The sequence below is a fragment of the Neomonachus schauinslandi genome, chromosome 2 (genome assembly GCF_002201575.2).
Source record: "Neomonachus schauinslandi chromosome 2, ASM220157v2, whole genome shotgun sequence".
NCBI classification, from domain to species: domain Eukaryota; kingdom Metazoa; phylum Chordata; class Mammalia; order Carnivora; family Phocidae; genus Neomonachus; species Neomonachus schauinslandi.
Genome location: NC_058404.1, coordinates 198,596,532 through 198,610,855, shown reverse-complemented (window position 1 = coordinate 198,610,855; position 14,324 = coordinate 198,596,532). Strand labels below are relative to the sequence as shown.

The following is a 14,324-nucleotide window of genomic DNA, read 5'->3' as shown; positions in this document are numbered from 1 at the left end:
CCTGCCGTGCTGAGGACCATTGGTGGAGGGCTCAGTGGGTACATTCTGACTGCAGGATCCTCGGAGCAGGGGCCCAAGTGCAGGTCCCCGGCCTTCACGACAGTGAGATCCACAGTCCCCCACCAGTCACCAGACTGAGAATGAAGAAGGCTCCAAAGAGCAGCTTTCTTCCCAAACTCAGGGAGAGAGAGAGAGAGAGAGAATAACAGACAGACTGACAGAGGAGGGGTCGTGCATATTATATGAAGACCGTGGCTGGTGGACGTTTGCCAAGGACATTCATCAATCTGCCCGGTCCCTCTCTGTGTCATGTGAGGCTGACAGGGAGTTGTGGGTCAGTGCGGAAGGCCGGGTGGAAATCAACAACAACCCAACAGCCATTATTGAGCATCTACTGTATACGTGATGCTCCTCATTTCTCATGGGAGCCCTAAATGGGAAGCATTACTAACTATATTTTTAAAAATACCTTCAATAAGATATTTTTAACCTCAGGCATCCAAACTATTATTTCAACATACAATTACATAAAAAGTATTAGAGATATTTTGTGCTATTCTTGTGTGTATGGTCTTTGAAATCCAGTGTGTCTGCCACGTTCCAGCGCATCTCAGTTCAGACCAACCCCAGCATCGGGGGCTTGACGGCCACGTGGGGCTGGTGGTTACCATGTGGGACCAGAGCAGCTTTGAACCCACAGTACCTTGTTTTAGTATTTTTCAGAGAAAGCTGACAAACAGAGGCATTAAAAGACAGTGCTCTACTATAACACAGCTTGCTCAGAACTGGCTCCATTTTAAGGATAAGGAAACTGAGGCAGAGTGGTGACAGCACTTTGGGAGCAGGAGTAAGCACGCAGGTCCTGGCCACACAGAGGGATACGGTGGCCACCAGTCACATGTGGCTGTTCCCATTTAAATTAAGTAAAATTAAATACAATTTGAAATGCCTTCCTTGGCTGCGCTAGCCACATTTCCCGTGCTCCAGCCACATGAGGCTAGTGGCTGCCGTCTTGGGCAGCATGAATAGAGAACATTCCCATCGGTGCGGGACCTGCTCTCGGGCAGCCTGATCGCTGGAGCTCAAAGCCTGCCTCCCCGTCGGGCCAGCACGGTGGCCTTGGGCAAAGGCCTGTATCCAGGCAGCATCCGCCTCTGCGAGCAGATCTGAGGCTGTGCCTGTGGGCTTTGTTCTGGCTGAAGCACATCAGGCCTGCTCCCTGGGAGGCAGGCAGCAATTCCTGGAAAGTGATGCTCTGGAAGCAGCCATCAAGTGGTGGGTTGGTGGGTGCACAGCCCAGCTCCCTGGCCCTGGGGTGGAATGGCCCCGGGGTGCGGTCAGCACTCTCCCAGAGGCCCCAGTGGCCCTGAGCTGCAGGTGCCCATGGCCGTGACTCGGTGACTACTCACCTGTTCTTGACGTCTTTCTCTGCCTTGTGTCACCTCCTCCATCCCCAGCCAGTGCTGCCTGGAATCACCTCCCAAGTAAAACACTTGAACTCGGCTCCTTAATTGGAAGATGGGCTTTTGGCCACATCTGCCCTGAGACAGCAAATCCCGTCCTGGGCCTGAAATGACAAACCTGCCAAAGGGCATAATGGTCCTATCCAAATGCTAAATGCATTACCAGTCCGGGAGGTTGCTGGGCAGGTCAGCCAGTGCTGAGTGCCTGGCGGCCAGGAGGTCACTGGGCTCGGTGGTGACGCAGGGGAGAAGGACAGACAACGTCTTGCCCCTTGGAGCATCATTCTCCCGTCTCTGACCCTCCACTTCTGTGCCACCAGATCCCCCTCGAGAGACCATCCGCCCTTGACCGTGTGTTGTGTTTGCCCCCGCAGGCCCCCTGGTGTTTGGCGAGCCCATCGCTGCCAGCCTGGGGACCGATGGCACCCACTACTGGAGTAAGAACTGGGCCAAGGCAGCAGCATTTGTGACCTCCCCTCCCCTGAGCCCAGACCCCACCACGCCTGACTACTTGACCTCCCTGCTGGCCTGGTGAGAGCCGAGGGGTGGCTGGGGCATACTGGGTCCACTGTGGTATCTTGGGAAGCACCCAGGAGGAGGAATGAGAATCCAGGAATCACCCTGGGCTTGTCACATAACCCACAATGGCTTTCTGTTTTGGTTTACTTATCGGCAAAGTGGGGGAGAACATGGTATCTTTTGCAGAGCTGGTTATGAGATGGTGTAGGAATATGGCCTAGAATTTAGGGTTCAGTACGTGGCTACTGTTACTTGCAAAGCACCCCCTGGGTATGTGCACACAGTAGGAGTATAGCCACGTTGGTCCCTTCCCTGCTGTTGGCCAGTGTGAGGGAGGAACACTTAGGCCATAAGAGAAGGCTAAGTGGTGAGGTGTGCAGTCTGCTCTAGAAGCAGAGACACATGCTCAGAACCAGGAGACTTGCAGAAGGCTTCATGCGGGAGGCAACATCGGGCCTGGAGCTAGAGGATGAGTAGGAGTTTGCTGGATGGGGAGAAGTCCGGGCTTCTGGTCAGGAGGAGCCCCAAGGGGCTGGTAGTTGTGTACCTACCATGGAAATCTCTCCCAAATGATGCAGAAACCCTTGACTTGCATATCCACGGGCTTGCTCATCTTCTGCAGCCCGATGTCTGGTGGGCAGCTCCAAGTCCAAACAGACTGCCCATCACTCCCACAGAGCTGCTGTTCCCACAGTCTTGCCCATCTCTGAAGATGGCAGGACGCAGGCCAAAGGCCCCAGGATCTGACCACTTCTCGCCCCCTTCGCTGCGGCCATCCTGGCTTGCCTCTGACAGGCCTGTTTCTATGCTGTCCCTTCCATGCCCACAACATGTCTATTTCCAACCAGTGCCCAGATTTTAAACCCCAAGTCAGACCAAGCCACTCCTCTGCCTGGAGACCCGCAGGATCCTCTTCTCTCAACATGGATCACAAGTCCCCACAATGTGCCCCAAGGCCAAGCCTGATCTGGCCTCACCCCCTCAATGAACCTCATCTGGCACCTCTTTTGGGCGGATGTCCACTCTTCCAGGTGAGGAAGAGGAGGCCCACCTGGGGAGCCTTACCCGGAGAGCCCGGAGCCCACACTGACAGAGCCTTCCCAACAAGGGCCTTCGATGTCACTCGCCGATGCCCACGATGTGCCCCAAATCCTCTCCCCAGAATCTCTTGGGGTTTTCATCTCACAGCCTGCACTGGGTGCCTGAAGTTCAACCTGAGCTCAGGTCGGCCCCCCACCTTGTTTTTGTCCTTGCAGTGGGGACCTGCAGGTCACGGGCAGCGGCCACTGTCCCTACAGCACTGCCCAGAAGGCGGTGGGCAAGGACAACTTCACTCTGATCCCTGAGGGCGTCAACGGGATTGAGGAGCGGATGACTGTTGTCTGGGACAAGGCAGTGGTAAGGCGCTCCGTTTCTCTATCCCCAGGAATATTCTAGAAGCACCCTGCCTGGCCCATCAAAAGCTAGCACATAGTGCACTGCTGGTTCTTTTTAAATTTTTTTTAAAGATCTATTTATTTGAGAGAGAGAGAGGGTGCCAGAGTGAGTGGGGGAGGGGCAGAGGGAGAGAATCTTCAAGCAGGCTCCCCTCTGAGCGTGGAGCCCGATACGGGGCCCGATCCCACGACCCATGAGATCATGACCTGAGCTGAAACCAAGAGTCAGTTGCTCAACTGACTGAGCCCACCAGGCGCCCCTGAACTGTTGATTCTTAAAGCTCCTCCCTTCCTTGCTTTGAGGAAGGAGCAGAATACACCAGGAGAGCACACGAGGAAAGGTGTGACTCTTAACAGAGCAGCACAAGTCCTGTGGGGTCCTCTGCAGTCACGAACCTGACAGCTGCCCAGCATTCTTAAAGGATGCAAAACGTTTTCTTTAGTTTTGTTCTGACTGCATCTCAGTCTCTGTAAGGGTGACTTTGTAAACCGTGTGTCTGGGGTTGACAGTGGCTACAGAGGGTGCTTGTTGCGTTAGGACGCCCCACATCACACCCTGATCCCTGACTTGAGCCAGAGATTTTTATTTTCTATTAAACTTGGCCCCAGTGGGCCTGACAAGATGCCACAGAGGCCGTTGAGCAAATGTCAACGCAGCTCTGAGCGGTCAGTTACATTTCTGCTCCAATGGGGCCAGGCCCTTGTGCCCTTTCAGGATGGCCTGTTTTCAGCGGGGGAGGAGAAAATTCCAGACTGCTCTCAAGGACTCCTGTCGGCGGGTCTAAATTTGTGCCTGTCTGCCCTTCCCCCAGCCCTGTGATGGGGGGCACTCTTCTCATCAGCCGATCTTGCCTTTAGGCTACGGGCAAAATGGATGAGAACCAGTTTGTTGCTATCACCAGCACCAATGCAGCCAAGATCTTTAACCTGTACCCCAGGAAAGGGCGGATTGCCGTGGGCTCGGATGCCGATGTGGTCATCTGGGACCCCGACAAGGTGAAGACCATAACAGCCAAGAGTCACAAGTCGGTAAGTCCTGGCTTACCTGAGATGCTCCTGATTTGGGTAAGCAGTTCTTGCTTGGTCGGCAACCACTTTAGAAGCCTCTGGTTGAAAATGATTTATGGAGTTTCCAACCAGGATGTGATCTGCTATCTGGCATGACTCAGTCCTTCACATTTCTCTGCCAGTTGGAGAGACTGGCTTTGAGCTGGCTCAGCTAAGCTGCTGATGTGCTACTGAACGCATTCTCTCTCTCCTTCTCTCTGTCTCTCTCTCTCTTGGTGGCCCCTGCCCTAGATGCATGCATTCTTAGGCTCAGAGAAGTTTTAGGTCCAAGAGTCTTTCTCCAATCTAGTTATCAAGCTAGAAAGGGTTTGATCTCCTATCTCAGAAACCTCCTACTTCATGTTGGGGTGACTGCTAACACTCGGCAAAGGAAAGGATTGGGTCTAGAGCCCTCTGTGTTTGAGCACACCACAGGGCTGCATGCTTTCCCAAGCTCCAGGCCCCAAGCCTATGGCTGTGGGTTATTTCTGTGTTTTGTATCCTATGTGCCCTTGATTTCTTCACTCCACCAGCAAACCTAGGACGTAGAGAGACAAACCACCTTCCCCTCCCTTGCTGCTTGCTTCAAGTCCACCCTGCAAGGCCAGCAATGATCTTGGGTCCAGATTAATGTCCACACTCATGAGACAGGAGGCCACATCCTGGACCCTGGCCCACTAAGTCTTGTGACAGGACACGGACGGGGAGGCAGAGTGTGTGCACACTGCTTTGCCCTGTGACGGGGTCCTCATTGTCACATGGGCATAGCTTCTCAGCCTCTCAGGGGTTACCTGCTGGGAGAGGCGAGGCCACATGCATGAGGACAGGACCCCAGGCACAAGGAAGTCTCATAAGAAAGTGACAAGAACTGTTCGTAGCAGTTCATGAGCTTGGCCCCCAGGTCCCTGCTTGGCCACAGGAGATGGCATGGGGCTGTAGAAGTCTTGTCCAGCTCTCCAGCCAGCTGTCATGCTTAGCCAGTGCTCCCTAGTGACACGCTGCCTTCCCTCAGCCCCCATCCCTGGGGACAGGATCAGGAGGAAACGAGCTTGAGGTCTCCTCCCTGGAGAAAGGTGTACCCCGTTCTCCAAGCTTACCAACTCACAGGCACACGATCCCGCTGGAATCCCTGTGAATGCAGTGATGCATGTGCGCAGAGAGAGGTCTGCTCATGCAGGAAAGCACGTGTTCCCTCGCGGTGTCAGGAAGGTGTCCCATCAGGAGAACGTCTGAGAGGGTCTGGCGGGTGAGAGGGTGTTTGCCACCCCACCACCCGCCTGCTTTAGGTCGCTGCACACGGGTGTACGCTGTGGTGGTTCGTATGATCAGAAGGTTGTACATCCCCCCCAGAAAGAAACCCCAGACTCATTAGCAGTCACTCCCTGTTCTCCCCTCTCCCAGTCCCTGTTGACTGGGGATCTGATTTCTTTCCCTCTGGATTTGCCGATTCTGGACGTATCACAGAAAAGGAATCCCACAATGTGTGGCCTTTCATGTCTGCCTTATTTCCCTTGGCTTCATGGTTAGAGGCTCGTCCACACTGTGGTGTGTGTTAGTACTTCATTCCTTTTTTTTTTTAATTTAGATTTTATTTATTTGAGGGGGGGGGAGAGTGCAAGAGCGGGGTGAGGGGCAGAGGGAGAGAGAGAAGCAGGCTCCCCGCTGAGCAGGGAGCCTGACGTGGGGCTCGATCCCAGGACCCCGAGATCATGACCTGAGCTGAAGGCAGACGCTTCACTGACTGAGCCACCCAAGGTGTCCCAGTTTATTTCGTTGTAATTGTGGTCCTTTGTACTGTTTGAATTCATTACATCATTCACATGTTACCTTTAGGAAACTAAACAACTTTTAAAACCCCATGTAGTGGCAAGACATCAAATGTGGCATCTGTAGGGGGTAAGCCTGAGCCTCATAAGAGCTTCCCGATTAGGAGGGTCACGATGACGCACATCATATCCTTCCCGCACGAGGAATAGCGGGCCGGGCGGGGCCGGGTGAGCTGGGAGGTTGACCAGTCTCGACTGGTAGCAGTGTGGCTTGTTTCCTCACTGCCTTTTGGGTCACTCATGCTCCGCATTTGGGCTTCAGTGGGATGTAAGTCAGCACGCCGCAGGTCCCTTCAGGGTGACTCAAGAAGCATTAGATTAGCAAACGTTACAACAGAGAGCAGACCATCCGCCTGGTCCTGGGAGGCAGCCACAGAGAGAGTGTGGCTCCCAAAATCTACTGGAAGTGATAAGAGAACCCACTGGCTGATTAAAAACCAATAGAAAGAACTGATAGCTTTTCTATGAAGTAATTCAAAAGCACTTCAAAAAATAGAATGGAAATCAAAATCCTGTTTCTAATAACAACAAAAACTAAAGACTTTTATAAACACAAGTTCTTTTATGCTAAAACGATTTATTAGAGCGAACATAGCAATTCTTGCTAATTTCATGTATAAGTTTGAAGTAATCCCATCAGAAAACTGAATGGAATTGTTCTTTAGCTAGAAAAGCAGAGGTCCTAGATGCTAAACGTGAGAATAGTCAAACATTTCTGGAATGCTAAGGGGCAAGCCCTGCTTATCCAAGTCTTTTTTTTTTTTCCTTAAGATTTTATTTATTTGAGAGAGAGAGAGAAAGGGGGAGGGGCAGTGGGGGAGAGGGAGAGAGAGAGTACGATGCTATTTCTCACCCGAGCAGCGACCGAGACCCTCGTGGTTAATGGGGCGCAGGTGGGGTCAGATGGCAGGAGGCAGGTGAGGGAGCACGAACCTATCAAAGTTAAAGATCCATTTACTCTTTGGCCCCAACTCCCCATCTAGAAAGATGCTCACACAGGCCAGTGTGGACACACAGACATGTGGTTCAGTATGGGTTTAAACAATCCAGTTGTCCATCTCTGGGAACTGGATAAATCAATTCCCCCTGTGAGGGAATACGGTACAGAGGTTTAAAGGGTGTTAAAAACATTTTTAATAGGGACCTGTGCCGATATGGAACAATCTCAGAGGTCAGGAGAAAAATTCGGGCGAAAGCCATCTGTACGGAACTCTTGCAGTGTCGAGACTGTTGTTCATGCTCCGAAAATACCTGGGGTCTCAGAAGAATCTCTTTAAGGCAGATGTCTCAGTCCGAGGTGGCAGAGAGACCTGTTTTTTAAAATCAAGTATCATTTGTGCTTTTTGATTTTTCTTTTACCATCTAGATGACCTACTTTTTAAATAATAAAAAAACAGTTGGCTAGCGGTAGTTACATTCCCTTTAGGGGTTATGAAAGGAATGTGTATTTTTAAGAGCATATTTTGACTTTCAAATCAGCAAAACCAAAGAAAGAAATCGAAAATATAAAAATGACCTTACTCAGTGCTGGAGGGGGGTTCATGGATGTGAAACCAAGGAAGTGTCTGTCCTGCTGCTGATGTGGTGTCGGGTGGTCTGATGCCTTTGGAGAGCAACTCGGCAGCATGTAACAAGTACCCTAAAAAAGCTCATTATATCTTGACCCAGTAATTTAATTATAGAAAACTAACTCTAAAGAAGATGTATATATATATATTTTATTTATTTATTTATTTATTTATTTATTTATTTATTTATTTATTTGACAGAGACAGAGAGAGAGAGGGAACACAAGCAGGAGGAGTGGGAGAGGGAGAAGCAGGCTTCCCGTGGAGCAGGGAGCCCAATGTGGGGCTCGATCCCAGGATCCCAGGACCATGACCTGAGCTGAAGGCAGACGCCTAATGACTGAGCCACCCAGGCACCCCTAAAGAAGATATTTTTTAAAAAGACACAAAAATGCCCATTGTAGCTAGAGCAGGCACATGGCCAGACAACAGGGGGGCCCCGTTCCCATTCACGATGCCTCGGACGTTAGTTGGATTCTGTAAAACCACCCTCAGCCTAAGTGCCCAAGAGCGAGCGAGGGTTGGTTCTGCTAAGGAAGGCACATAGCTGGGAATATGACGCAGCCCCGGAGAAGACGCTTCCAGAGGGCAAGTGCGGGAAGTGCCCGCGGAAGACGGTGGGAGGGTTACACCCAGTGCGGTAAGGGGCCTGCTGTGCTTCTTGCCGTGCAGGCTGTGGAATACAACATCTTCGAGGGCATGGAGTGCCACGGCTCCCCGCTGGTGGTCATCAGCCAGGGCAAGATCGTCTTCGAGGACGGCAACATTAACGTCAACAAGGGCGTGGGCCACTTCATCCCCCGGAAGCCTTTCCCCGAGTACCTCTACCAGCGCGTCAGGATCAGGAGCAAGGTGAGTGGGGCCGGGGTCCAGAGTCACGGCTGCAGGGGCCATGGCACTGCCCTGCCTGCATCTTGGGGCCGGAGTTGAGGCCCCGGGATTTTGTGGGCTGTAAAGGGGCGTGCACGTGTGGAATGGGAGGGGTGGCAGGAGTAACACTGGCCGGAGCTGCTTTGGAGTACGCATCCCACATCATCTCAGGGGTCCCCCAGCTGGAACTGAGGGACACCCCACAGGTGCGAGAAGCAGGTATTACGAAGAGGACAAGAGAAAGGTGGCCAGACCTGTAGTCACGGGTGTAGGGCTCCCCCGGGGCAACGCTCAACCCGTGGGGATGGAGACCATGGTCCATGCCTTGCCCCAGCAAGAGGGTCCATGCAGACGTTCGCTTCCCAGTTTCTCTGAGCCGGCTGCCCTCAAAGCTGGCCCCGTCACCCCACCATGCACCAGGTTTTCTCCCTTCTTCTCCCCTTTCTTTCTGGAATCACCTCCCAAATAAACTAGCTCCCCCAAATCCTTGTCTTGGGCCCACCTTCTGCAAGACCATAGATGATTCAGTGGTCCTTGAGGGGGATGGTGGGTGTGTCAGGGAAAGGGTTTTCCTCTTGAAAATGGGTTTGGGGTCCTCCTGTATGGAGCTGTGTGTGTGTGTGTGTGTGTGTGTGTGTTGTGTGCATGTACGTGCATGTCTGTGTCGGGTTGTATATATGGGTGCATGCATGTGCATGTGTGCACATGTGAATTGCGTGTGTACGTGTGTGTATGGGGAGTAAATGCATGCATGTGGGGTATGTGTATGCATGTGTACCCACACGTGTGTGTGTGTGCGTGCGCGCGTGTCCCTGAGGTCACCTCAGGTCACTATCCGGCCGCAGGGCTCCGGCCTGCCTGAATGGGAAGGTGCAGGTGCATCTTGCCCATCCATCCCCTCCCCCACCCCACCCCGTTTAGGTTTCGGGATTGCAAGGTGTTCCCAGAGGCATGTACGACGGTCCCGTGTACGAGGTGCCAGCCACACCCAAATATGCGACTCCTGCTCCTTCTGCCAAGTCCTCGCCTTCCAAACACCAGCCCCCGCCCATCAGAAACCTCCACCAGTCCAACTTCAGTTTATCAGGTAAGAGGCCCCCCACGCCCACAGCACTTCCAAGAGGCCCCCTTGCGCGCTAGATGAGAAAGCAAGGATCAGGTGGGGAGCCCCATCTCCTTTCTTCCTGGGAGTGGCAGAGCAGGTGGGGGGAGATCAGAAAGCAGAGGGGCTCTGCAGGGGTCTACAGAGACACCTGACCCTGGTTATGAAGTCTGCACAAAAATTGGCCCTGAGCTCATCCTTAAGCACGCCTTCCCCGTGAAGCTGAACGTGGTCCCTCAGACCCCAGGGACACTGCAGTTTCATGAGCTCGCCACATGAGGGCAGACACGCACACGCTGGGATTGATGGGAATTTTGTCCCCCAGCGTATCTGAGGCTTTAGCATGTGTTACACACTGGGCTAGGTGCTAGGAATACGGTGATGGATGAGACACAGCTGGGCAGTCCCCAGTCTGCTCCAGGGGTCAGCAAATGTTGTCTTCTTTTTTTTTAAGATTTTATTTATTTGACACAGAGATTGACAGCGAGAGAGGGAACACAAGCAGGGGGAGTGGGACAGGGAGAAGCAGGCTTCCAGCAGAGCAGGGAGCCCGATGCAGGGCTCGATCCCAGGACTCTAGGATCATGACCTGAGCTGAAGGCAGATGCTTAATGACTGAGCCACCCAGGCGCCCCCAGCAAATGTCTTAAAGGACCAGATAGTAAATGGTCTAGGTTTTGTGAGCTAAGAGGCAAAATTTATGGTATTATATTAAGTAGATATTTCAAATGCAACCATTGAAAAGTGTAAAAAAAATGTAAAAAACTATTCTTAGCCCATGGACTATACAAAAACAGGTGGTGGCCAAGCTTTGTCAGTGGTCCCTCCTTTGCCAACTCTGATCTAACAGGAGTGAAAACCATTTAAACTGAGAAGCTGATATGTTTAGCAAATGAGAATGGAGGGGCAGAGAGAGAGATGACTATTCACTTAAATTGTGGGGGTGACAACTGCCCTCCATCCGGGGAGTGTCTGTCTCAGCGATTATGCAGTGGGGGACATAAGTTGTGGTGGGGGTGCTCATCTTACATAAGTTGTTGGGGGGGGCTCATCTTACTTCCTATGAGCCTTCATGCCAGGGTTTCTCATATACTGAGTGTGATTCCAGTCTTTAAAGAGAACTAGTATTTTTTCCACCAGTGGACCCAAAACACCACTCATGTATCTCATCTGATACTCAGTCAACACAACAGGGATTGGACACACAGCCAGGACAAGCCACCTGGGTGAAGCTATATGGAGTTTGCAGACCGGACCTCTCCTCAAGACATGCAACTCACCATTAGCATTAAATACAGGGGGGGAACCCCTCCCTTTTAGAACTAGAAGAACAATGAAATGAAAAGTCTGCTGGAAGGGCTCCACCACCACCACACGCCCCAGGTCGGCTCACCGTCTCCCAGACCCACCGCCCTGCCCCAGCCCGCCTCACGGCAGGTTAGCAGGTGACTTCATTTGTTACCAGCACCATAGGCACTTTCCGAATCAGGAATGACTTCATAGATGCCTTTTAAATACCAGCTTGATGTCACTTTATAGAGATGCAACGTGATTGACTGCACTAGGGTCCTTTTTGCCCGACAGGTGCTTTCAGAGTAGCAAACATGTAACCAGCAAGGTGGAGAGGATTATGGGGGAAACAGGTATTAGGCCTGATTTCTGGTTCTGGGACTTGAGGAAGTTCCTGGTTTCCCAGGAAGACACAGTGTCTACCAAGAGAACTCTGAGAAAATCAGGCAGCTCTCCACGCTACATGCATAGTGGCTTTCGGAGATGGAAGGCCCTTCATCTCCGCTCCTCTCACTCAATGGAAAGGAAGTGAAGGCTGAGGGAAGGAGGGTCTGATTCCAAATCACCCACATTCCAGACATGATCTGTACTGCAGCCTGTCTCTGGACTGGACCTCAGGGCCCTCTCACGCCATCCCTCCTTTTGGTTTTGTCCATCAGTCACTACTTACTCATTGAATACGTATCTATTGAGCACCAGGCGCTGGGCTTGATGCTGGAATCTTTAACTGCCAGAGAACGTATAACAAATGGTTGGTTTTGCAGATTGGAAACAAAAAAATGATGCCCCTCCCCCATGCAGATCTGGCCATTGCAAACGAGGTGGGTAAATCCAGCTCTGAGTAGGTCTCACACACACACACACACACACACACACACACACACACGTGCACTCCCATGCGTACCGTACATAAAATACCTTCGGAGCATCGGGAACTACTGTGCATTGTTCTGACTCCAATAGGAACTAGAGCTGTGGAGACAAACCAGTTGGGGCTGGGATTGTGGCTTGCCCACCTTCCAGCTTTGCCCCGCAAGGTGCATGACCTGAGCCTCCAATTCCTCATCTGTACACTTGAGGTAACCCCCCTTCATAGTATTGCTGTGTACCCTAAACTCAAGCACATATGTTAAAGCACCAAGGCTATGCCTGCACACAGTAGGCACTCAATAAGTGCTTGCCCTCGTGGCTCAAGAACATGAAGCCAGGCAAGATAATAGTGCAGGGCGGCCAGGGCTGCAAGAGGGTGACGCCAGAGACAGAGGGGGGCACAGAGGAGAGAGCAGTGAACCCCGTGGATGTTGGGGAGCCCTCCCAGAGGTGAGCCTGGACTGAGCCCCAAAGGGTGGGGAGGCTGGAGGGCATGTCAGGACAAGGGCTCAGCGTCCCGACCCCCAGGAGCAGCAGGTGGAACCTGTCGGCAGTGATTGGCCCCGTCTCTTCCAGGTGCCCAGATAGATGACAACAATCCCCGGCGCACTGGCCACCGCATCGTGGCGCCCCCTGGTGGCCGCTCCAACATCACCAGTCTCGGCTGAACGTGGACGAGTGGACAGATGAGCTAGCGTGAAGCGTTCTAGGAATAATGTCCATTCCTTTCCCTGTCGGGGATTGGGAAATCCGCAGTTTTATTTGGTACTGATGGGGGAAAAATTGAATGATGTTCTTTCCTCTTTTGTTTAGGAAGAAGTGGTACTAGTGTGGTGTGTTTGCTTGGAAACTCCTTGCCCCACAGTTGTGTGTTCATGCCGACTCCACCTCAGAGCATGGGTCTCCATTTCCCTCCTTAGTGAACACAGGTTCTAGCATCGTCTTGTACTGTCCCTCCCACTTCTGACTCCACGGGCTCCATGAATCTCTGGGTGGTTCCTTTCGCACCCTTGTAGCTGCTCTAGGATAGTTGATGCATGTTACTAAATTATGTGTGCAAGTCTGTGAGTGCATCTGACGGAACATCGCCGAGGACCAATGTAGACACAATGCCGAGACCTCAAGCCCTCAGGGGCAATTCCAAAACTCTTTACCGCGAGGATGTTTACTGATTGCCCCCACCCCAAGTCCCCGCTAGAAAGAAGCCCGCCCCCCTCCCCCCCCCCCCCCCCCCCCCGAGAACCTTCTGTGAATTCTCAGAGAGGCAGGGGAGCCTTCCAGTGTTTGCAGAGAAACATCATCCACGTCCTGTGTCAGAAACTCTGGTCTCCGTGGCACTTGTGACTCGCCATGCTGTCTTCTGGTCTGTGTGTGTCCTTCCAGCCAGCTCCGACTTCAGGCCTAACCAGGTTCACACTCAGAAAGGGGGCTCCCCACCCCCATCAGGGCTGACAATGGTCGGGCAACAGCTGCTCCCTGTTGCCCCGCTCCTGGTCCCTTCGAGGTGTTTGACGGGGCAGTCAGATTTTTAAAGTTTTGTACAAAGTTTTCCTTTGTAATCACCCCCCATTTTTACTTACCAACTGACTTATTGTGGCTCTTATTTCTGAATTCAAAGCTTGTGAAAAAATAAAGAAAAGAAACAGCCTGCTGGCCTGACTAGAGTGTTTTCATTTAAGGGTGGCAGCTCCGTTAGATGCAAACGCTCAGCCCTCCTCCTTGTGATGATTGGAGCGTGGTGGTTGCTTCCCAGGACTCATGCTTGGTAGACACTGGGGGAAGTAGAGGAGGAAGGAGAGGGAGCCAGTCACGAGGTGTGGAGTGTTGATCTCAGACCCTGAGGTCATGGTGGGAAAGGCAGGTGGCAGGTGGCTTCTGGGACGTGGTTTGAAAGCCCACGTCCATTCCTTCCTGCTTGGCCCATTCTTGGTGTGCTCTCTTCTTGTAGGTTACCGTCTGCCTCAGACTGGGAGCTCCAACCTTCTAAATATCACATTTCTTCCCTCTGGTTCCATGAGCAAATGCACCTTCTGAGGAATAAAAACTCAGGCAAAGTTGCCTGTCCCAATTTGCCACTAGTAGTAGTGATAGTGGTGATGGTGGTGGTGAGGATGATGGTGGTGGTGTTGACGGTGGTGATGATGGTGATGATGGTGGTGATCTTGGTGATGATGGTGATGGTGATGATGGTGATGGTGATGATGGTGGTGGTGGTGGTGATGATGACGATGATGGTGGTGGTGATGATGATGATGGTGATGATGAAAATGATGGTGATGGTGGTGATGCTGATGATGATGGTGGTGATGACAATGATGGTGATGGTGGTGATG

The 14,324-nt window shown here is 52.2% G+C and overlaps 1 protein-coding gene across 1 annotated transcript in view; it reads left to right on the top strand.

Annotated features, from left to right (window-relative positions):
- Positions 1 to 13,641, top strand: part of CRMP1 (collapsin response mediator protein 1) — a 69,046-nt gene extending 55,405 nt beyond the window's left edge. Inside the window, exons 9-14 of the mRNA XM_021677665.2 lie at positions 1,838 to 1,994; positions 3,239 to 3,380; positions 4,277 to 4,447; positions 8,532 to 8,711; positions 9,651 to 9,816; positions 12,568 to 13,641. Coding sequence (XP_021533340.2) covers positions 1,838 to 1,994; positions 3,239 to 3,380; positions 4,277 to 4,447; positions 8,532 to 8,711; positions 9,651 to 9,816; positions 12,568 to 12,659 — 908 coding nt within the window. The 3' untranslated portion in view covers positions 12,660 to 13,641. The remainder of the gene's footprint in view (positions 1 to 1,837; positions 1,995 to 3,238; positions 3,381 to 4,276; positions 4,448 to 8,531; positions 8,712 to 9,650; positions 9,817 to 12,567) is intronic.
- The last annotated feature ends 683 nt before the right edge of the window (positions 13,642 to 14,324 follow it).